At 46.3% G+C, this 25,538-nt stretch overlaps 2 protein-coding genes across 2 annotated transcripts in view; both read left to right on the plus strand.

The window, feature by feature from the left end:
• LOC128714948 (protein dachsous) overlaps window positions 1–25,538 on the plus strand; it is a 63,826-nt gene that overhangs the window by 25,096 nt on the left and 13,192 nt on the right. The window lies entirely within an intron of this gene.
• On the plus strand, window positions 8,226–8,501 carry LOC128714949 (serine protease inhibitor Kazal-type 1-like). The gene has a single exon (XM_053809831.1). The coding sequence runs from the start codon at window positions 8,226–8,228 to the stop codon at window positions 8,499–8,501; it is 276 nt and encodes a 91-aa protein (XP_053665806.1).

Raw genomic sequence — 25,538 nt, forward strand, 5'->3', positions numbered from 1 at the left:
AGAAAGGGAGATAGTACAATGGGAGGAGGTAAAAAAAAACCCGTAGCACCAAAGATCCATCAGTCAGTAACTCAAACACCATTACCAACGACACGAGGAACCCTAGCCTGGCTCCGACCGCCTATATCTCAATCCCACTCGCCAGCCGTAGCCCGACATTCGGCCGGCCGGTAATTTCACAATTCTCACTTAAGTGTTAAAAAATCTTTCCATAATTTTACCCCCCCACTTCGCATGGCGTCTTCCGACTCGCGTTCTTTTCCTGGGGGTCCCGTGTCGGTGGACCTGGTGGCGACGATGGTTTGCGCCAGAAAGCGTGTCATTATGGCGAAAATAATCCAACGGAATGCTTTTTTTCTTCTTTTCCTCCACCCGATTGCTGTCCCATCCATTGACCGGTCAAGCCGATGGGGAGGATCATCGACGCCGGCCTCGAACAGATTTCATTAACAATTTTCATTGCTTGTCAAGTTCGATCATGCCGCTCCCATGGTTATTTCGGCCGCTTCGACTTGAAGCCTCTTCGGTGCACGAGATACAGCTCAAACCAAGCGAGAAGGTACACGCTGTCCACTGTCCAGCAAAGGGGCGAACAGCAGCAGAAATGAAGGAAGACAGAAGGAGTTTGAAAATCAGTTAGAATCTTAACGTTACCTGCTATTACAGCCACAACGCATTTTCTCATTATTTGCCACCGCTTTGCTGCGCGAACTCATCAATCGTTTCCGTTCTACAGAAATCTGGTCGACTGACATTACAAGGTTTTCGAGTTATAGTGAGAAATTCGGAACCATCGCTGGATTTCTTTCCAGGTGATGAAAGTTGAGTATGAGCTAGATGTGGGGAATGCTTCCGACTTTTTAGATTTTGAGAATACTGAAGTTGATTATATACAAAACTTCAACCTTCACTTACACACATGTCAGAATACGTTGCTTGGAATCGATTTCACCTTCTTTAGGCCTTCATTCCTTGGGGCGGCTCGGTGGTGTATTGGTAACGGTGCCGGTCTTCACACGACAGGACCGGTCCAAAAATCCCTACCAGACCAATCCTCCGTACGCTGGACGTCAGTTCATCTATTCGGTTAGGGGTAAATAAAGTCAAAGAAAGTCAGAAATGGCAGACCTAGACATCTTGAAGTTGTTTTGCTGATAATGAAGAGTACTTCATTCCTAAAAAGCTGGAAAAGTTCCTCATCCACCTCGATATTATCCTTATCAAATGGAATAGAACGAACCGATGGTAAAAACTTTACCATTTACCCTTAAAACTCCTGCAACTCTTGAAAAACCAGTTGCTTTAATACCTAGAAATTGAAGGGAATCTCGAGTTCCAGGCCATTAGTATCGATTAGAAGTACTAAAAGCTCTATAAAATAGAGATCTAATGTTACTAACAAATACAGTGTGAAAAAGAAGTGCACGAGAGTCGCAAAAATACAGAGTTTTCGGGAGTTTCATGCGTTAAAATTGAAGAAAATCCGGATTTTTTTTCAAGGAAATCTGAAATACGTAAGATGTGGCGTGATGTGGAATCTTCTCAACTTTCTCGAGCTTCTAATAAAACTTTTTCAACTCATGACGGAGTCGAAGGAGCTTTGGAAAGAATCAATTGCAATCTGACCAATGTCCAGAATTCGGAAAGGACTCCCCCTTGAACCTTTATAGCCGTTTTCAGTAGTTCAATCTGTGAAGATCTTCAAGTTGCCGTTAAACACGTAGCATACAGATGCTCATCGATCGAATAATGTTGAAGCATTTTACATTTCCATCGATACCGCACGTAAATAAGATCTGTGGAACAGCCATAATGTGAACAGTTTAATACAGCAAGGCGTTTAATTTGTGGCCCTCACTAAACACTACCGACTCGTGCTCGCTGACGGTTCAACGGTTTGCCATCGCGTCCCAACAACTAGCATAGAATCGTGATGTGTGGATTGGCCACACATTGTGCGCGGTTCTCTGACCTTCTTCCCCCCGTATCTTCCCGCTTCGATGAGTCCTGCGACAAGAAAATCGATTTCGAACCATCAATGCGCGTTGAATAATAATTGAAAAAAGGGGAAAATGGCAATATCTACCGCGTCCGGCACCCATCGGGGCGCTTTGCTGGCGGAAAAAAGGCAATCGTAAAGTACTCGGTGATTTCCTGCAGATTGCATCGATCTTATGCTTTAACGGGAAACTCATTCCGTATCAACTCGATCCTGTCCCGCGCCTGTGGCTCGTTGTAAGCCGCAAAGAGCTCCTTTTTAATTTTCCTCACCCCACCTTTACCGGCCACACGACTCACCTCCCAAACCACCCCACTGCTCTCAGGTGTCGTGATCGTGATCTCACGAACGAAACACTAAAAACAAAAATGCCAAGAGAGTTAAAAACGCTTTCGGTGGGCGGATTTCGGACTTAATCATGCCGGAACATTATCAGCCCAAGCGCACCGATACCAGTGCGGCGATAGTGCGTTCGTTTGCGAAATGAGCGTTCGTTTCGTTCGCGCATCCTGCCGGGGGTTTGGGGGCAGGATCGTGCGTGGCAGCGCATTCACCGGTGGAAGCTCTGCCGAGGTGTTGATCTTTCCCTCGAGGCGAAGGGCTGTTTGGTTTTGATGCGTCCACCTGGTTTTGCTACCGCGGTGCGTACCACGAGCGCTACGGTTCGTCAACTGGAACGGACGTTACGATGCGGACCGCATTTAATGGGGGACAATAAGGGTATCATGCTGGGTTAACTCGTATAATGTTTACCTTCGATAATTTCCCATTCCCATCGGTTCGGTCGAGGGCGAATCCGATTTTCAAACCCAGTGGGACGGGAAGTGCATCTTGACCGACCGACCAAAGGCCGCTGCGAGTCGATTCGATCGAGATTTTTTTAAATGCATTTCGGTACACAGTTTGCTACTTATGATCGGTAATCGATCGAGCAGCCTAGTGTGTACCGACCCCGATGCCAGTGAAGCTACTCATAATCTTCTAGCAAATGGTCTTTCTCGACTACCCCGCCGCTTTCCATTACCGGTTCTAGCCATTGGCCAAGAATGTGGCATCCGGACGCAGTCCGGGACGCACGGCGATTACTTGGAGGGGATAAGTGCGCTACATGTTATCATAAAATTAATATTTTTTCCTTCGCTCTCTCTCTCTCTCTCATTCCTTCCTGCACCGGCCGCACGGAGAGTGCGTCACGATCAACTCCATTTCGCCCATCTTGCGGGCCCCGACTCATAATCATATCTCCAGCGCTCCGAGAGCCGCCCAGACCTTATTCATCCATTATCCTTCTTGCTCCGCACCATTTCCTTTTTGTTTTTATCGATTAGCCATCCAATAAAGTATAATATTAAAACTTTATAATGATGAAGAATTATTTTGCACTTTTATTTTGCTTGCGTTTTTTTTTTTCTTTCACCCCATGTTTGGCTCCACCTGTGCACGACTGCTGCGTTAATTTTCTTCCCGGTCGCGATCCTCGATCCTGCTGCATCGGGAGGGGGGGTTTTTTTTCGGAGGCAGTACACAGTGGCATTGGCGCAAAGCCTTCATTAAGGCATTGCAGCATGAAGCAAGGGAGGAATGGAGTAGCTTATAAGTACCGTGCCCGGGCCCGATATTACATTCTCCATCCGCACTTTCTGCTGCACTCGCACTTCAATTGGCGCAACCGGCGATGATCGCATCTGATTGCAATGGCGGCAGCAGTTTCGCGTTGATGGCTTTTTTCCTCATTTTTCCCCGAAGAAGGAGGCCCCTGAAAAACGTGCAATGCTTCTTGATAATTCTGTCGTCCCATCAAACACATCGCTTTTTCTCTTTCGTTCCATGTGGAGGCTTTTTTTTTGTTCTTCCCTCTGTATCATAATGTTTTGGAGCCTTTTTTTTTTGTTGCTGCTGTAATGTTTCTGTGCGCTCTTTCTTGCGCTGGAATATAAATGTGTATATGTGTGTGTGTGTGTCGGTTTTCTCGACATTTTGCAACAGAACCCTGACAAGTGGAAGCAGCACGGGTGGTAAACACGAATGATCTGCGCTTGTTCCATCCCGCTCACCAACATGGCGCTGCATCTGGCCGATGCCTGACGCTGATAAACGTAGCTGAAGCATGGCGAATTCCCGTCGTGTCAAAAGGTGCGAACTGGCGCGAACTGAACCATAACCGAGCGAAAGAAACCGCGCAAGGTGCACGACACAGGATGACCTCTGAACTACTTCGCCAGACCGAAGCTTCTCAGACGGTACGACTGTTGCGGAAGTGTTAATGTTGCACTGTTTTAGCGAGATACTTCTAAGCAGTTTGAGAGTCCAATTGCGTCACAGAATGGAAATTCGAAAGGAAATTAGACAAAGAAAAGACGCCAAAAAATCGACCCAACACAAAACGTTCAAACGCCACGTGTATCATGGACGACAATTCGATTCGCCATCTTTGTTGGAGGGTATAAATTCTCACAACCTTGTAGCTATTGTTTCACCTTGCAACTGAGCACACCTGACGAATCACAAACACAACCACGAAGCGCATTCCATTTTCCTTTGCCTGCAGGAAAAAGGGGGTTACCTGCACAATGCGGCAAGTTCGCTGTTTTCCTTCTTATTTTCGCATGGTCCACCGAAGGCTCCCGGGGATCGTACTTCTCGCGCATGAAATAAAACTCCGTGCACCAAGAGCCAATCATATGCAATGAGTATTAATTGCACAGGATGAAATATTAAATATTTCGCAGCGCCTCGCCCGGCAGCAGTGAAAAAGCGGGAAAGATCGCAACTCCGATCACATCGCAATGGACGATCACATTGAGTGTGACAGAGCCATCGCCAATGTCGAACAAGACGAAGAGAAAGAGCGAGAGAGAGCGCGTAAGATAATGGCACAGGCAGACAAAAAATTGCAACCAGCAACAAAGAAAATTACCCGGGAATGCGTGGCGCAGCGAGGGCTAGAAGGCGGGAGAGTGGGTGTTTTAAAAACAATATGGTGGCCGCATGATAGTCGCCATCATTGGTGGATGAAGACGGATGCACGACAGCTAATGAAGATATCGCAGAATGCGCTCAATTTGAAGCGATCCCGTCCATCATTGGATGGCGATCGCGCCAAACCTGGCGGTGCAGGCCACTCGCATGGCAGGCGTTGGATAGATTAGCCGCAGATAGACTTCCATCACCGTAATCGACGTTCGCATAGCATAGGTCTTGCGGGAAATCATCCAACTGCCAGCCAACCAAGCGGCACAAAGGAGGATGATCATAATCTGTGGGCACTTGAGGTCGCATGTTGTGCATGAGTTTGCTTTGCAAAATCACCTAGGCAATGGGGCCAGGGATCTCGTCCAGGCTAGGTTATGTTCCACTGCACCGTACGAAGCGCTAGGACACTTTAAGCACTTTTTAATGGATCGAGAAATACCATCAAACACTTGATTGCCCGCTAAGTTTAATACGCTATTTGCTAAATTAACTTCGGAAATGAGAATATTTCGCAGATATAATCGCAATACTTCCCAGAGCAGCAGATCTCGTTGGAAGTTTTAATTAGGTGTATGTGTATGTGCTTATTTCTCAGTGTCTACCAGCCATGTTTGAAATTGAAGTTGTTTTTTACTTACTTATCACTGCAATTCCGGAATGTAAACTATCTTGTTTACAGTCACCGTGTCGGAATCCGAACGAAATCAGTAAACAACTCAGCTAGGGCCAATGTAAGGGCATGATCATGCATGAACATCAAACATCGAACCTATCCTCACCTATCAACTCAATCGCAAAAGATCATCACTTATTAAGTCACCTGCAAAGCGTACACTAAAAGGAACGTTTAAACCGATATTTTGATTAAAAAACCCGTGGCTTACACCTGGAAGGAAGGAGTAGTAAAAAAAAGAACTACACGAATTGAAATCATTAGGAATTCTTTCACTGAACTGTCTGAAGATATGTTTGCAAAGATTGCTAATTGCACTATATTTAGTACTATAGACCCTTCGGATGCATATCTTCAAGTCAAAAGCTCCATCTTAAGGGGCTATTCCTACTCATACGGTTGTCACCAGACATCAGAACAATGCCATGTTTGTTGATGGTCGTACTGTAGTTGATCCTTTACAATACTTTCATAGGGCTTTTGAATCTTTGATTTATCTCAAATAAATCCTTGATGAATTCCGATGGAATTCGACCAGATGGAGATGAAATTACGTCTTACTTGGAAACCCTCAACTATTAAGGCAATTATGTCAAGAAAATGTGTACTCTCCATGAGCGTATGGATCAACTTCTCTAATATATCAAAAAGATCGTTGCTGTTGTGTTATCGGTCTATTCCTTCCCGTAAACACACCTGACGAAAAATGTCCAGCCACGTAGGCCAATTCGCACATCTCTCGAATTACTACAACCTTAAACGCCAGCGCATAAAGCCTACGAATCCCAAATAAAAATACAGTTCAATGCAAAACATGACACCAAGAACCGACATTTCAAGCCGAAAGATATAGTTTGAGACAATCTTTACCACCTTAATAAATTAAATTGGGTAGCAGGACAAGTAACAGAGTGATATTGTGAGATAACGTTGTACGTTATCTATGGATAACTTGGAAGAATCATAACATTCGCTCCCATAGGAATCAGATAAGAAAACGAGCAGCTGAATAATTCTAGACGATAAACATTTTTACTAAAAGCAGGAGGTGTTGATGGATCTCCAGCACCAAGCCTATCACTAAGGTACTTGATGGAAACGTCAAGTCAATTTCATTTTAACAACAGCAGCCAATAAAGGGTGCGAGTGTAACTACAGCTGTGTGAGCCAACGTAACAGTAGGGTAACTTACATGTATACCCAATATTTTATCGAACATCAGCCCGAGGTCAACTGAGGCCCTCGGCTGATAACAGCGTTCGTGTAAGCTCAGCTACTCCATCTGCGACAAAGTACGACATTGATAAGCTTCTGTTCATACCGTTCCTGTTAATACAACCAGACACACACGGAGTTAACGAAAAAACGTTGGTGGTTTTCTGTCAGTTTACCTTCGTATTCAACCCCATGAAGATGCGCGCTCATTTGCTGGCGGTAACGATCCTGCTGGTGGTAGTTGCTCTGCAAACCACCCAGGTCCAGGCGGACATCTATTCGGAAATGGCGACCTGTGCGTGCCCCCTGCTGTATCGACCAATCTGTGCGAGTAACAACGAAACCTACTCGAACGACTGTGTCTTAAAATGTGCCATCGAAACTCCGACCGGCCGTTCGATCGGGTTGCACAAAGTGAAGGATGGCAGCTGCAATGAAGAATTTTAGATTGATGTTTGCGCGGTTGGCTGTAACGTGCTGTAACGGTGCAAACCAATGTTAAACCGATTTGTAAAAATACACTGTCTGTGCAATTTATTCTAAGGCAAACCAAGTGTTTTTATGTTTATTATCACCGTGAACCGACCGGCTAATGCGTCACCGAAGTTTCCATCAGATTCTTATCACTGATAAAACTCAAAACAAGCATTTTTTTATGATGGATCAGAAGCGACAAGTACTTTGACAGCTAGTGGGAGCGTGGCAATGACGTATTTGAAGCATTCCCCTAACGAACGCATTCAGCAGAATATATCGCATCGAAAGAAACGTCAATTCTAGCCACTCCCAGCAGCTAGACGCATGAAACTAAGTTCCTATTCATCGATTCATTTCCAATAAGCTCTTAGTGGTGTAATTTGGTGATGAGTAATTTCTATGAAAAAGCAACGCGCGAAACAAATAGTCATTTGTTATCAAACCTTTATCCTTTCTTATCACGCATGATTCGAAATCCATGATTTATCACATACGTCATCTTGGATTTACCGAGATGTGTAAGAAACATTGAGCGTGATGAAACAGTTTCAGCATCTAAACGCTGTTTGCCACAAACATGCCAACCTCCTAACTGCGCCAACGCGACGCGCGCGTGTCAGTGTTTGTAAAGCCTACCACTACAATACAATCCACCAACGCATTGGCAACACATCACCATCGAGCTTTGTTGTGGTGATAACGACCATATCAGTTGGCAGCCTTTTTTTTTATTTATCAACCGCAAAAGCGCATTCGACTGATTCATTGCGTTGTGCGATTTCTACTACAGCTGACGGTACAGTTGCTTCTGGTGTCCCGACCTGTGCCTGTGCTGTTTGTGTCTGATTGCCGTTTTGCATCTATCGAACGCGAGTATAACTAGACAAAATGCGATTCTGGAGCGTTGTGATGTTGTTGGTGGCCGCCGTACTTCTTCTGGGTGGGGAAAGTGTCTCCGCCAGGCGCTCTGCTGACGGAGTTTGTGCCTGTCCGCGCATATACGACCCGGTCTGTGGTACCGACCTCAGCACGTACTCCAACCGCTGCCTGCTGGACTGCAAAGTCGAGGAAATGGCGGCTCGGTCGATCGAGTTGCGAATGTTGCGCCACGGAGCCTGTGACGAACCCATCGAAGAGCCGATCGAGGAACAGCCGGAGGAATAACGTCAAAGCTACGGTCAAAGTCTTGGAAGCGAAGAAACAAAAAAGCATGAACATCTGAGTGTTATCATTGTGTGATAAAATCTAACTTTTATCAATCAATAAAGATCTAAATGTAAATGATTCATTTCACAGAATAAAAGCGCTGTTTGGAAGATGCATTGTTTCGCTACGAAGCAGATTCGCCATACCCGATACGATACGGCAAAAATGTAACCTCCCTCGTTCTCGAAACTGTTCAATACATCCGCCTCTTTATCAGGTGATTTTCCTATCGTAATCGTAATCTTCCTCCTCTCGATAGCTGCGGTCGTCTAATCCTCGCTGGAATGTCTTCGAGAGCGCACCACGGGCACGTTAAGCACTTCACTGTTTCGCCTGGAACACACATATTAGCAATGTCTGAATGCACCGAACGGCCAGGAAATGCAATCATTACACTACCACCGCTGTCACCGCTTCAATCAGTGATTGCTTCTGATCGAACATGACATTTGCACACCATTCCGATTCATAAAGTGAATACCTCGTCGCATCTTTGATGTCGATATTGCCCGTGATGAGCTGATCCTGTTCTGCACCCTTCCTTCCTCCAGCCCACACACCGCCCAATTCTCCGTTGCGGCTTACAAGCTACGAGTTTGCAAGCGTGCGATCCTACGCGGTGGAATGCGCAAACCTAGCATCCGCACGTACAACCGATGGCCGGGCAGGCAATTGCACCGCAAAGCTCCACCATCTTGCCTGCACACGGATGAGTCTTATAATAAAATCATCCCCTATCTTGCTCTGTTTGCTACATTCCCGATGGCTGAAATTAAAAGCTATCGCATCCAATACAGGAAAAAGCATCCATAACCTCGGTGGGAACCGTGCGGATGAAATCACCACGTAATGTTGCCTATATTTATTACACTGTCGGCAGCGATCGGCGATCGTCCTATAGGCGATGGTGTTCGATCTACCGGCATTGCGGTTGAAACACGCTAAAAGTCTAACGCAACGCGGTTGGGACAGGCAGGAGGCCCGAAGAACAAATGTCCGTCCGCGGCGGAGTGAGGATTATTGGTTATTAATGCAACGATACCGGGCCTGGGATTGCTAGAACCGCCGCTGCGTTGAATCAATGTTGGTGATTAGTTAGTTGGATGAAAAATTAAAATTGTATTTTCTATTTGCATCGTTCCTGAAACATCCTCTGTTGCCTTGTATATCAGTATGTCTCGAAACGTTGACATCTGCAACTTTTGTGTACTTCACGATTACATATAGGATCATTTCAAGATGCATTTTAACGCGATTTATCCTATGATTGATGTAATTATTTCAATCTTTTATAGCAATTTAACGTAATTTGAAATGCGCTTCATTGACAAAGGGAGGATGTACCCTTCAACCACTGTCCTCTTAAGGGTATCTTTAGGAGTTTTAGTATAAGAGTGGAAGTTAGATAACTTCTTCCCCAAAGTTTTATATATAAAAGCTTCTATTGCTCAACCTTCTGTCAGCTGCACCAATCTGCTGTGTCTGTGCCGCCATTTGCTTTACCAACCCCATTCGGCCAACCCTCACCAACCGAAGGGTGCGGTGTGTTTTGTAATTATTTTTTGAAAATTTTGTCGATGATTATTAAATACATTCCTGTTTCCCTAGTGCGCGTCCGCTTCGGTCATGCATTCACTTGATCGCCACCCATTTCCGCTCGACGACGACGAATCATGTTCGCTCTGGCCGGCTCGGTGCCAACCATCGATCGCAAAGTGATTACAGTGATCGCGTTCGCGATCATTCCTGCCCCGGTATCGGGCCGTGCTTTCAGGGATCGTAGAAAGCGTGCGAGACGCTACGATTGGCGAGCAGAGCAAACCAGAGAAAGGCACGCTGACTGGAAGCCGCTGAAAACGGGAACTCACTCACGCAATCTCGCAATGGCTGGTGCTCGGGTTTTATTATCAAATAATTATCTATTTCTTACCATTCCTTTCCACAATGTTCTTCACTCGTTGCACGCCAGTTACCACTCCTACCAAGTGGATACAAAAAAAACACTCCATCACACTCACACACGGATGCAGATGTACATGTGTGTGTGTGCGGTTTCTTGGTTATTCACATGCAAGCCACACAGGATTTTAGCCGAAGAAATTCGTCTCCACCATCTGGAGCATATCTCTGGCCGCAGAGCTCGCGGTGTGATGGAGCTTCCTCGTCACCGTGGATCACAGTTTCATCTTGATCGAACGAACATCGTTTTTTTTGTTTTCCTGCCCTTTGCCACGCGGGAAACCTGAAATTGAGTTCATTCTTAAAACGCGAACGGATCCCTGAAACCCGCGCACGGCATTACTTCCCATCACAAGCCCGAGCCTTCGCCGTAATTAGATACGCGCATGAGCGAATATGGCAGGAGTTTGTGAATTTTCCAGATCAAGCTGTATAATTACTGCTACTATTCAGCTCTAACAATGGGAAGGTGAAATTCTGTACCTTTTTTTTTGTGCGAATCTTTCCGTCTTGATGAGAGACATCAACCGATTGAGATGTGCGATTTGGCGATGTATATTTAAGTGTTTCTCCTTAACACTCAGGGACTTGAAAAAAATGCTCTTATTCACATAATTTCCAAATCAAAAACTTTGAAGCTAATAAGGAGAACACTATATTGTAATACTTGATACATAAAAGTACAAAAATAACTTAAGATAAAATTATTCTAATTGAAAGTAGAAAAAGCGATTTTTTGCTGATTTTTGTCAGTAATTGACAGTATTTTGTCCGTAATATTAAAATAAATCATTTGAAAAGTATCTCGTCTGCTGATTCTAATTTTGTACGAATGTTCTGATGCAATTTTGTCAGGGTTTCGAGAAGTTCTAGGTACCTCTAAAGTTCTGGGATTCGCAAAATGTCATCGCGATATAGTTTTGTTTTGCCAATTTAGTTTTGTTTATATATTTTATGTTTGTAGGAAGGTTTCAATTTTTTCAAGCTATTCCTGAGACATTCCTGAAATTCCTGAGACACGAACTTCAAGAAATTGGCAAAATGCAGTACTTCACACCACATCAACTGGCTAAAAATGTGAACATTCTAACAAACTCCTTGCAGAACTCCAAAGAGTTCTTGGTTTTGGTGCATCACTACTTTGTAGTACTACATTATGATATGATAGTAATTAATATTATCAATTAATTTCATCATTTCTCAACGTGCACAATCTATATTACAACCTTTTCTCTTCTCTATTCTCTTGCAGGTATGTTTGCGGTGACGTCTAAACCAAAGAGCATCCCAAAGACCATATATGTATTGTGTTGATATAAGTAATCTCGATAAAAAATTACAAATCTTATTTAAAACCGCTGCCCCGTGGTACAGGAAACAAAGAACAAAACCTCAATTGTTTATAAACAATTACGATCGGGGGGTCGCAAAGGGGATGGTTGGGATTCCGATAGTGTAAACCCCGCACGCCGGTTTGCGCAAATGTGGTGTACAAAATTATATAAAGATAAAAATGCATCTGAGCCATAATAAGAAAATAATAATCACATCCAGCCAGTTGCAGTTGCCTGGCTAAAGCTAACAAGTACGGAATACCCGCAGAACGGTAGAACCACAGAAGTGGAACCGTCGCCGTACGGCAGGGCCGTGCAAAGGAAAGTTCATCATCTTTCGTCCATATCTTTTGATGGATCATGATGAATCTCTCGTTTCGCTGTACCCGAGTTCCGCTCGCGGCCGTCGCAGTCCCCTCCTCGGGTGGTGATTGCTTGATGTTTGCGGCTTGTCGCCAACCAGTGAACCCTCCCTCCCCCCGCACCTGGTGGCATGATCATGGTTTTGCGCCATTGCAACTGCACACGCAATAGCGTGGCGCATCCTATGAAAATCGAACCCGATCCGCTTTTGTGCCCCTCGTTCTACCACTGCACAATCGAACGGATCGTCCTGACGGAGTCCCTTTGCCGGGATGATTGTACTCCCATATGTATGTATGTATATATAGCTTTTTCATGTTTTGTTCTTTGCCTTCCATCGGCGCCTTTACCTATCATCATCATTGCCAATACGCGGCGATCCTTGCGCAAACGGGCATACAACGGCAGGAAAAAGAGAAAAAACAAAACGCAACCATCTCGTACACAGGCGGAAAGGAAAAGGATACCCCGGTCGCGCAAAACAGTGCAAAACAGCATTTCCTTTTCGTACCGCATGCATGCAACGCAGCAATCAAGAAATTCGAATCTTCAGTCGAAGCAAATTTACTAAACCTTCCTCCGACCCCCACCCCCCCGGATTGCGGCAAACGGGGAAGCAATTTTTTCCCTCCCGTCTGTACTTGGGTCCCCCTTCGGGGCGAAATGATCCCGGGGCACCCTTCAGGCCATGATCGGGGCTGGTGTCGAATGACCTGTCCGCAGGGCATTCTTTTCTCCACCGCGTGTGCGCGCACACGAAGCAAACGGGCAAATCGGCCCCAACGCCGCGAAGAAGATCGTGCCAGATGATGCCCGGTGCAACAGCAACAAAAAAAAAATGGGAAGGAATGTTCGGTTTTTCCGCACCGCCAGCGACCCTGCTCTGCCGCGAAACCAACACCGGCGGCTGGATGGATCCGGTCACGATGGTGGAATTGCGTACGATGGGGACGACCGGCAGCCAAAGTGCATTATGATTGCGATGCTATCTCATTTGCGGATGATTTTCATTCAAGTTTGTGTTTTTGTTTTTTTTGTTTGCGCCCGTTGTTTTGTTTTTGTTTACCTCGCTACATCCCAATCAACCGGCGGGTAGTTTTTCCAACCCAACCGCACCTTATTGCCCCTGTAGCGGCGATCTACCAGTCGGGCCGTGATGTTTGAGCGCAATCGATCCGATGCGATGTTGCAGCAAAGTTTTTCGCTGATTGAAGGTTGCAGGGATGAAGATTAGGGTGCATTTTCGCTTCGTTTTTTTGTTGTTGTTGGCTTTCTCTCTCCTCCCGCTTCATAAAAGCCACAAGTGCAACCCCCGGACCCCGGGCACACTAAAACCAATCTGCTCCATCCCGACCGTCTGCCCGATGTTGTTCTGTCCGCGCCCTCGCAACCGAAACGAAACCGATCTGCAGACTGGCCAGACCGTACGGTAATGATGAATTTGACGGGTTTCGGTGTGTCCGGGGTGCGAGAAAGAGTGGGGAAGGGGGGCTTTTTTTATTATCCGGACAACCATCCAGCAGCAGCAAACACGGGCAGCGAGGATGATCATCGCAACCGCAAAACGGAGGTCCTTTTTTGTGCTTCCTGCCGGCTGGTACGGGCCCGGTACTACCGGTGCGCTGTTCTGCTTGGAAGAAACCAGGCAATATAAGCTCATAGTTGGCAATTATTTTCGGCAATCTTTTTGCCACCCCCCTCCCCTTTTGCCATACTTCAACAAATCTTTCGCCCAACCGGCTGGACCCAAGTGCCATTACGTGGCCACTTTCACGACTCCCTTCGTAGCCCTGCGTTCCGTTGTTAATAACCGAAGGTTCAAGCAGTGGCAATGCAGAACAAAATAACAGCAGCACAAAAAGCAGTAACACACCCCGGCCAAAACCAAACTCCACCTCGAGAACGCACCGATAAGCAAAGATGCATTACTTCCCCGCAGTACAGGGATGATAGCGTGGCTTCAAATTTTTGTAGCTTCCCAGCAAACGTTCGGACGAAGCGGGGTGGGGGCGAAGGGAAGAAATGAAATGATAAAACGACCAGAAAAGAAAGCGCTTCGCCTGACGTTTTGGTTCGCCCTCCCCTGTGCAAAGCCGTTTGGATGCGTTGATTCCAGTGCGGCAGATAAATCATTTTCCAAACTACAAACCAAATGGGAGAAAAGCCCCGTAAAAATCGTACCCAACACGCAAAAGTACGAATGGCCACCGGATAGAGCGCTTCCTATAAATCACGCCCGGCATCCATCGAAACTCACCAGTCGGCCATCGCAACGAGAACCCCAGAAGCAACCTTTAAGCTGAGTAAAGCTTCATAAATTTTCATTTCTGTTTTTCATTCCCTGTACTTTTTTGTACAACGTTGTAACAATATTAACGTTTGCTCCTGATACAATGCACCGTAGTCGTACGGTTCAACGCTAAAGAGTTGAACATTTTATTACTTTATTTAAAAGATGTTGCACAGAGTATGGGTTTTTTTCCTTTTTGTCTGAGCTGTGCGAACATTTTCGAACTTCCGAAACAAAAACCAACCGCATTCCGATGTGTGTTATGCGTCACACGTTTAGTCACAGGCTCCAAACGACCGCAAGCATCACTATCATCATCATGTGGGTGCGCATTTGTCGCGAAAGTGCATCGAACTGCCGGTGTTAGGGTGCATTCAGACAGCACGCTGTTTGCCTTTTTTGCAGCAAATTTGAGCTCTGTCGCGCCATCTTTACATTGGGTGCACGAGCAGGCGTGGTCTAAATGGTCGAATTTTAAGTACCATGTGCAACATTTTGATTTAAAATTGATGTTTATATATATGACTCCAACTAACAAACTTCAGACGTTTAAAATTATAATTTCCAAGAACTTATAATGACGCAGATGGATGTCCTATGCTCTGAAGAATTTCTAATAGATGCCAAGGAGGATATCTTTACCAAAAGATGCAAGAAATCCTCAATCTGACAGAGAGTTTCTAAAGGTATTCAAAATACATAGAAAAGATTGTCAGGGATCGTCAGTTTTTCGTATAACGAATAAAATACTGGATCAAGTTTTAGGAGACTACATTATATATTAAAAATACTTTCCATTCTACGATATATTTTTGCTATATTGAATCGTTAGATTTTAAGACATGATTGAGATGTGCATATTAAAGTAAATTATGTCTAATGACCAATATATTTCATTTCCAAAGTGCGGAAACTAATCTTCAAATGTCGCAAAATAAACTAAAAATTCGCAAGATGCAAAAAAAGCACTAAAGCGCGCCATCTACATGACCGCTTACGGTGTGCAACCATTTCGTTCTAATAGTCAACTATCGTTTTTTTCTTATTTATTGATACTTAAAATGATGAAATGGAATTAAAGAATGTGCCAGCGAAGGATGTGTATGCAAAGAGCAGTAACATTCCTTAAACTGTCATCACCTGGTGTGGGATGAGTGTATAAAAGCGAATCAGAAAGTGCAGTGCCAGTAGGAATCGAAAACAAAACCAAAACTTGTGGAAAACAATAGCAATAACAATAATAAATATGAGAAGTATCGAAAAGGAACTGGTAACAGCAAAAAAAAAACGCACAATCAAACAAGCGACATCGACGACAAACAAAAAAAAACGTTGACGAGAGATTCAAATGGAACAAGAAAACGGAAACAACGAAACAGCAAAACGCACACAAACAATCAAAGAACGAAAAAAAAACAAACCCAAATCACTATGACTGAAATATGTAATGGCCAAAAGGGTGGCCACGATCAGCCACAAGAACAAAGTAAAAACGACAACCCTAACCAAAGTACGCGGTCCCGCGGGACATTGGATCAAACGAAACCTCCATTTCGAAGACGAATCGAACGTATCGATCGAAGGTAGTCGATGTCGACGGAGCGAACAGCACGAGAACCTCCTACTGGCGGTGGTTCATTTTGGGGGGACCAAAGGGGTGGTTCGTCGTGCGGAAAGCGAAAGCTTACGTTAACATTCGCAATAATCTTACATTTGTCGCTCAAACCGTTGATGGTGGTGGCTTGCATGATTGCCCGGTCCTGGACGGTAAGATCGCCAAAAATGGAGGATCATCGAAATAAAGCCCCACACACATACACACCTTCCCCCTCGAGGGAGGCCCGCGGTTTAGCGGGACGAGTGTGGCTGTGTGTGCCTCGTTGAACATTTTCGTCCATGTTTGTCGCCAACATTCCTGCGTTGCCTAACCTTGCCACCTTCGTGCTCGCTCCCGCTCGACGCAACGATTACCGTCCACACATATGCAAACGTTTATCGCGCGCGTTCGATCGCGCGACTTTCCACGGCATGTCGTTGCATTCAATCCCATTCGGCGGATTGTCTGTTTTTTTATTTTCTCTTAGAGTGTTTGTTTGTTTGCGCTGTTGTAACGGAAGGTTTACTCTTGTTTAAAGGCTCTTTAAGCGAAATGCTAAATTAAGCATCACGCAGATGAATCGGCATCGACACATCATGGCTACAAAAAAAACGAGGAATGCGCGTGCCGAACAGTCACCGATGTCCAAGTCCCCTTTGGACGCATCTTGGCAAACGAGCACCCGAGATCCAGATCGATCCGCAAAAGGAACCCTGAAGGATCTTCGTTATATCTGGAAGCTGAAGTGAAGCTTCCCGTTGTTCTTTTTTTTCTGTTCGGCGATATTAAATATCCTTTAACTTCAAGTTAGGAGATATTCGATGTTTATAGCGTGAACGTACGGCTTTACCGCTTCACACCATATCCAGCATGTTCTGCAGATCCCGCGTATTCATTCATCCATCCATCACGCGCACAAACGCCCTATTTGCGCGGACAGATATCCCGGGCGTCGCCGTCCCCCCAACAGCGACCAACGCGAAGGGGCCACCAACCAATGTCCTTTTACGGCACATCGATCTCGTTTAATTCGAACCGTTTTTCGCGCGTTTTGTTTTGGCGACCGGAGCCAATTCGGCGGTTCCTTTCTCTCGAAATCCCGGGTTCGCTACCGAAAATCCTGCCACGGTCTACCTGTTTTCATTTGCCGATTTATTCGTTGCCCACGGGGCTCAAATCGATCGCTTCGATTTGCCGCTACCAGCCAACCAACAAAAAAAACAAGCCTCCTCCCAACGCGGTCGAACATTTCGGGGTGAACTTTTCGGCAGTGACATTATTTATTTCATATATACATATAAATTAATGTAAATGTGCTGTTCCCCCTTCCCCCTTCTCCCCCTCCTCCTGTAACCCCATTTGATTGGGATTCCTCAAAGCTTCACAAAGGAGTTCCAGGCTGGCGGGTGCGTCCATTTTTCAGCAGGGTTTCGGCCATCTGTTCGCTGTTCCCGCCCTATCTGATTGTTGATGTTTTGCTGCCTGCACACTCGCTGCGCTCATTTGATGGGGTTTCGTGTGACCTGCACGCTGGAAAGGACTTTCGTGGATCAGATTTTTGCATAGACCCTCACCAGTACGGCTCCTTTCCGCTTGCGTTTCCGGGGGCCCGCACCTTGGAACCGACGGGCCAATATGCAGATAAAGCGTACAAAACGTTTAAAATGCTCGTGCCAGTTCGTGAAGGTAAAACCACCACGCTTGATGATACCAGACATAGATACGGTTTCTTTTTTTTGCGAGTAATTCCCCTCCCTCGATTCTGAGCCCAGCGGTGGAGCACCCCGCCTTTGCGCGAGCTGTCACGAGCTGGACGCTTTTGCAGGACGTACTTAACCGTTAATTGGATTAAAGGAGCGTCTGCCAGGAAACCGTTTCGGATGAGAGTGGCTTACGATCGACAGCATCCTTTTGTGTGCACGGCCCGGGCGGGAACGATTCTGTCCGACTCGTACAGCACACTCATACACCTCGAGCCCGGGAATGATGCATTCTGCCATCGACCAGTCGCTTATCGAATGCAACAAAATTGAGCTACGATTTACGACATTCACAAAAACATCCATGCCCTCCCTTTTTTGCGGATGCTTTTTTTTATTCTTTCGCGATCGCGAGTCCTTCGCCTCGAGACCTCGAATGTTGGGCTGAATGAAGGCAACAAACACTCAACAACCCCCCCTCCCCCCTAAACGGCTCCACCACACCGCGGCGCACCGTACGTGAAGCCGTTAGCGCTTCGTACCGCGGGGATGGGCTCAGTTTCCGAAAATTTAATTTATGAAATGAAATGAGTAGATAAGGCTTCGGTTGAAATAAATCTTGTCACCCCGAACCCAGACTTGCCGCCACCCTTCGCCATGACCGCACCACGACGCACCCCGTCGCATGCGGGCTGCATGGGTGTTGTTGGTGCGCAACCAACAAAAAAAAAACACACACACACACACACACACAAGCTGCCATGTTTTTTGCACTTCCTTTTGTGTCCCCGATTTGGCATCGATCCTCCTTTAGCTGCATCATACCTGCCCAAGCGCGGGAACAAGCGGATCGTGACGGGGGGGAGGACGGTGACTTTTTTTTGAGCAGGACTTCCCCGGGCACACCTCGCTGCTTGGTGCAACCGTCGTCAGCGAGGACTTCTCGGCTCGAAAAAGGTATCGATTTTTCTCACCCCAAATGGAACGCAGGGAAGCGAAATTAATGTGGCGTTGTTCGTTTGATTGCGAGGTGGAAATGGCGATCAATTAATCTGAGGAGAGTTCATATATCGTACATCCCCATGCCGTGCCAGTTCCGGGGCTTACGTCTCGTTACTGGAGAGCGGGACGGCCAAAAGGGTATGGTAGGCGCACGGGGTAAGGCATTCTTCCGACACGTTCAACGGGGTTTCGCTGCGGCACGGGAAAACATCTCTCTTACTTTCTCCGTCCACGTATAGCCGTATGGGCTGTGTGTACGGTGGGTATGCAACCGAAAGACGTGGTGTGTCGCTCAACGCCTCAAACAAAACATTCTGCCGAGGATGTTGCAAATCCGGGCGGTACTTCGACCCTTTCTTCGACCAGAGCTGGAAATTAACACCCTTTTTGTGGGGGTCACACTGCTGATCTGCGTGAATGTATGGGTTTAGCCCTGATTCGAAGATTACTGGTACTACGCCCCCCGGGATGAGAAAACGAATTCTCACCCTTCTCCTACATCATCTTCATTTTGGATTCATCTTGGCCGGAGATGCTACGCCAGATGCCAAATATTTGCGAGATCTTTGCACTAGAAAATTGGCTTAATTAGGTGAAATGTACCAGCAGCAATACGTTACGGTACATTGTTAACGAATGTTCTAGTGCGGGCGCGCCGGTCCGTAGTACCTATGCGCGCGTAAACCATTCTGTTTCCATTACTACTTACCCACATCAAACGGAAGCCGCTTCAATTCATCTAAATTAAAACCTCAAGCCCAAACAGAAATACAACGAAGAAACCAAAGACCCGAATCCATTCAAGCAGATTTACAACACACGTGAAGCGAATGCTACCGGAACAAAAAACAAAGGAAACAACACAGGTGCAATAAGCGCTGACTGTCTGTCTAGCTTCTCCTGCCAATTCTTTCCACGGGAATGCCTTCAAGTGGGTAAATTAAGCTATGCATCTGTTGGTATGACTCGGAAGCAAAACATACAACTGGTAAGCGCAACATCCATTGCTATAATGTATTCGAAATGGGTTCTCAGTACACTTTCGGAAAACTCCGAATTTCTGAGCTCTTCCAGCTCCGAAATGCTGCGTATTTTATGATTCATTTGCACGATTCATTTGTGCATCTCACACTAATTTGCCCTAATCATAACCGAGCGGTAAGAATATGTACTACCGCTGCACGTTTGTAATCTACCGTTGGGCAGCCAGATGATATCGAGCCATAGTCGCAGCTTCGATCTAGCCGATCATTCACATGAGACGCTTTTAGGAGCTTTTTGCTGCTTGCGCTTTTATTTGAACAGATTGTCACACAACGGAATCATGATGGTTGATGGTCGTAATTTATTTTATTATTATAACGTACTACACACAACAGTATTGATGAAATCCTATGATAGAAAATAATTAATATCAAATACGAGCGGGGAAAATCCATGCACAGTCATTACACGAATCGCAGTCCGAGTTACGCGAATTCGAGATACACGAATCTCAAAAAATTTTGACAGTTCGTGTAATTTTGTATGCGGAAATAATTGTTTTATTCGTCAAATTTTAAATTTTCTTCAAAAATACATTACTTGTTAATATTAAAATCAATAATTTAAGTTAAAAATTACTCTAATTGTCGAAATAATCTTAAAAATATCAATTAACAATGTGCTTCATAATGTGAAAAGAAGAAATCGATCACTGTATACTAAATATAAACGTATATATAGATATATAAATATACGTAAAAAATTCGAGCTTCGCGAATTTCTCTGGCACGCATTATTCGCCTCTTGAAAGCAATCTGTCAATATGGTTTCGGTTCGTTTGTCTTCGATTTCGCGGTTCGGTTCGCGAATGGGTGATTCTAAACCTTGCATGACTGCTTGCATGACATTGATATTTGCGACAGAAAAGCATTGCACTGCTGTAGCGCGTCGTGTAGACTATCGGTGAGCGTGATGGTCTTCCTATCGCACACGGAAGGATTTCTGGATTGTCTTAGTAAGCCATGGGTTTTCATCCAAATTTCCTCCACCTTCGAACCCTCCGGTGCGTTTGTGTTCTATCTCACCCACACCAACGTGGTCAACATATGCGTGTGTGGAGGTAGATGATGCCCGTACATTCACTTGATCATCAAAGACCCGAACACCGGGTACGCTGTATGCAATAAACATAAAACCCTTCTCATACTGCGGTTGTATTCAACTCCCGTCCCATTCTCGTGCTAGGCTAGGCTTTATAAAATGCGCCCGTTTTTTTTGGAAGTGGGCTGTAGAATCACTCCCATCTAGCGAGATGTGTTCCAGCGAGGCGCAACTACACCCGCGGCCAGACTAGAAAATAAAACAGGCGAAAAATAAAGGCAAGGTGAAGGCAGCAACCAAACAACAACAACAACAACAACAAAAACGTAATACTCAGACATTGTTTGTTTTGCTGCGGGAACGAGACAAACGGCCGGTACTAATGGAGAAAGAGACGGGTGGGGGTTCGGGAGGATCGTGTGTGCGTTAAGTAGTGAATTTTATGAGCACCCTCAAAACGATGCAGTCTGAATAGCCGTGCGCCAACCCTGGCCAGCCGGTTACAATCGCGGTACGGATTCGTTTCGTCGCTTAAACCGGCACCCAAGTCGTTTATACTGCGAGCGCGATAGCATAGAACAATGCTCGGAATTTCCAACAAACGACGTTCACTTCGTCTTTTTTTTATACTTCTCGAATACTACCCAGCTCCGCAGCAAGTACGATGGGCAACCTTTTTTTTTTGGCAGACGCGCATACACCGAAACTCTATCAAAAACCGCCCCTTTCGTTCACAAAAACGCTTGCAGGTTCGGGCTAGAAAATTGAGCGAACGGCCGGCGAAAAAGGAACAGCATTAGGCGCGTTTTAGGTCAATCAACAAAACGATTTCTTCTGTCCGTTCCATTCTTTCGCTTCGCGAGAACACCTTCGAAACGCGCATGCGGGAAAGGAAAGTCTTCCCGCACGAAACGCAAAGCAGCGTCGTGGGGATTGGCCAGGAAAGTCACTGCGGCCAGGTTTTATGAGCCGCAATGATGGAATGAACCCCATCGCCAGCCCGGGCTGTCCGTATCGGACTGGGCAAACCCATCGAGCCGGGCCCGGTTGGCGTCCCATCACAAAACGGCCCTGCCTGAGATGGTTGTGCGGTCCACACCGTTCCCCCGCCACGACTCCTAGACGAAGAAGCCTTTTAATGTATCACACGGGAATAATGGCGATAGTGATGTTATTAAAATATAATTAGCTCACAATGCCAACCCATTAATCATTCCTCTGCTGGCGTGCTTCGGTTTCGGGTGAAATGAACCACGTTCGTTTCCCGGCTTTCCCAAAACGCCACTCGCGCCAGCTTGCACCTCCTGCCCGTGCGGTGGCGTTGTCCACCGGTCCCGGTTCGGCTTTATAATCGCTGCTCTAAATACCAGACCTTCGCGCGGGATCTCGACCTCGCGCCGGATAAAACTCCACTTTTCACGCTCGACCTTCCCAATAATCGGGAAATGACGGGGTCATGTGTGCAAGTGCAACGTCAGGCCGCTATATCGAACGACCGTGTATGGACAGATGGCCGAACTGTAATTAATTCCTTCGAAACACTGAACACCATCACTACTGCATACAGTATTGGAAAACAATACTGTATGAACTGCAACTACGTTGCAAATTGTTGGGTAAATGGTACTGAACAAATAACCAAAAAACTACATCAAGATGATCCACGTGTCCAATCCAACTGAACAGATCGAATGATACAAAGAATTCTCCGGAAAAAAAAATCCACCAATCTCCCGCAATCGATCCATCTCGATATCGTGGAACGGTTTTACGATCGCTCATCAGCTTCTCTAATTGAGCGACGTTAGCAACTGTCCCCCCAATTAAAGGCTGCCACAAATTTGGCGCAGAACGAGCTGCAAAACCAACCAACCGTTCCGTACCGGTTGCCACATTCCTCTCCGTCACGCGTTCGAGCCTTTTCCGTTGGAATTTCTCGCAGTTCCGTGATCGGGACTTTGCCCAAAAACACACACTGCGCTCAGGGCTGCTCATCTCGCTCAATGTTTTTGGTGTGCTTTCCATGCTTCAGTCGCTGTAATCTGTCGAGTTTTTGGGGGTTTCTAACCGCAAGCGATCCTAATGCCAAAGTGGCGTCGACTTGCCATACTTTTCCTTTACATCAGTACGACAAAGCATTCCTAAGCATTGCTTAGACAACACGCATCTTGCCATGAATGGTCGCAAAAAGATCGCAAAATCGTTGATCTATGCATCATCAAGTGAGTGGAAAATCTCACACAACCATTTCACCCCTTGCAAACAGTGTAAATGAAGGAAATATTGTTTCCTTTCTCGCAAAGGTAGGACACCAGTTCACCCCCCCAGGGCATCGTCAGGGAAAGTCACTGGCGACACGACACCAGCAGCCAGGTAGGAACGTTAGAACCAGAATTGGAACGTTGAGCTGGCAACTTCAACCGGGTCGATCATAAGAACTGGTTCGGGACGGTGGTTGAGTCACCCAAAAGAAGGGAAGGAAATAAAACGTAAATTTACTGTCCAGATAACTGCTCGCAGCCTCCAACGATTTAATGAGCGCAGGAACTAATCGAGCGAAGCAGCGATGGTGAGCGGAGTGAGAGCGACCTGTGCGGGAGAGAATATGTTGAAGGCCACCGCTGGTAGATACCGCTGGATGATGGGAAGTGAACGAACGATCTCCACTGCCGATCGCAGCTCAACGCCCGTCAACGGCTGGGTCCGGCGATGCGAAAATTTGCGTCGATCGCAGGCGCCTTTCGGGACGAGTGACGACCGTCGTACGGGCGGAGAGTCTTTGGAATATATTTATTTAATTAGAATACTCGGGAGAGTTCATTACGATATATGTGCTTTTTTTTCATTAATTATAACATTTATACGCCGTCCTTCTTCACAGTACCGGCATTAACTCTTCTTGGATCCCCGCCGTTATAGCTCCATTCCGATGGATTACGCCAAGCCACTCGTTTCGCCCTAATGGTGGCCTAATTCTGCTCACCCGGTACGCCCTTAAAATCCCTGCTCGGAAGTAATAGGGCAGGGCTTTTGCCGGGCTGTGGTCAATCGGATCGCCTGTAAGCGGTGCGAAAGTGAGACAAAGGTTGTGACCTTTGCTTCATTGGCACAATCACACACACACACACCCATTCACGTTCAACAGCTTCAGCACGTTGGCTAGTAGGTCGATTTTTCCACATAAAATACTTAATTCGAAACGTTCCACCAATGTACGATCTGATCTGTGGGTGAAACTGAAACATTCCTCACTGCTGTGTGTGTGCGTGTTGGACGACCTGTTTCCCGGGTCGAATTGTGCACATGTGCACGGGAAGCGCTTGGGCAAACCAATCTGACTCCAAAACAGCATCCTCCCCTTCCCGTGCACGGCGTGTCAGTCGGTGCAGGTTTCGAGATTAATTGATTTACCACAAGATTTAGATAACCGTTTTAATTACAATTAGATAAGCTTCGTTCGTGGCGTTTGGGCGGCCGTTGTGTATGGCTAGATTCGCGGAGCGGCACGGTTACGGGGTCGTTTGAGCAAAAAAAAAAGCAACCAATTCGAAGCGATGCCCGCGCAACGGTTAAACGTCGCTCGCTGGCTCGTATCTCCATCGCCGCGGTGCGTCGAAAATGTCAACCCCGAGCTGTCGTCTCTGCTGTCTGTTCTAGTAGGAAAAGCTGGGGGGGTGGGAGGATTCCGTAGCATCATTCCTGGCATGCGGCATGGCTGCATGGCGGCCCCCATTCAATGTACGAACGCCGTAGGAACTCACCGTAAGCAACGAGGGCACTCCTTATACCGAAAGCGATCGCCTTCTGCCAGCTCGCTGCCAACCTACGGGAAGCGTGTGTTTTACTTTGAAACTTTCTGTAAAATATTCCCTTTTTGCTGCGAACCCGGGAAGCTGTGCGCTGTGTGCGCGACGTTCTTGATTATCCTTTCGTTGTGTCTTTCTCCATTCCTTCTATTTCTTGGTTTGCTGTGGGGTTTTTTTTTTTCTTCCTGCTTGCGCCCCTCCTGCGCGTTTCGATCCGTCTATTGAATTGCCTTATTTCTACTGCCGGAGTTTTCCTTTTTTTCTGCTTTCGTCGTTGGCACTCCACTGCTTTTTGCTCACCTCACCTTTCCCATTCCGGCGCTGGCAGAAGCGCGTCAGCATCTACATAATACGTGAACGCGAATATATACATAAATTTATTTGGATTGCAAATGAATACTGCTCAAAACAAAAAAAAAAGATCTGCGAATGATAACAGAACCGGCGCGTCGTCGGTTCGGATTGCCGGCCTGAGGGACCTAACTCCGGTGTCCCGATTCTTCGGCTTCCCCCCGAGTCCGCTTTTCATTCATGCTGCCATTGCAATTGGCTGATGCCGATGCAATTGGCCCGACGGGGTGGAGGGGGACCAAGCATAAAACAAACGTCAGCGCCAAATCGCATTTTGGTGGCAAACCGGTGGCGAAGGGAATGGGATCGCTACACCTCGCCGAAGTGTCATCCGTGCCTGGTGCAAGCAGCAGTAACAAACCGTACACCGACCCATGCTAGGCTTATGTGGGGCTTATGTTTTTTCTCTGGGAGGCTTTGCCTAAAGCTGGCGCAATGGCGATGATCCGATCGTGTGGTGGGTGTATCAAAGCACTAAGCAATAATCTGATGTGGGTGTGTGGGTTGT

Source organism: Anopheles marshallii, chromosome 3 (genome assembly GCF_943734725.1).
Source record: "Anopheles marshallii chromosome 3, idAnoMarsDA_429_01, whole genome shotgun sequence".
Lineage (NCBI taxonomy): Eukaryota > Metazoa > Arthropoda > Insecta > Diptera > Culicidae > Anopheles > Anopheles marshallii.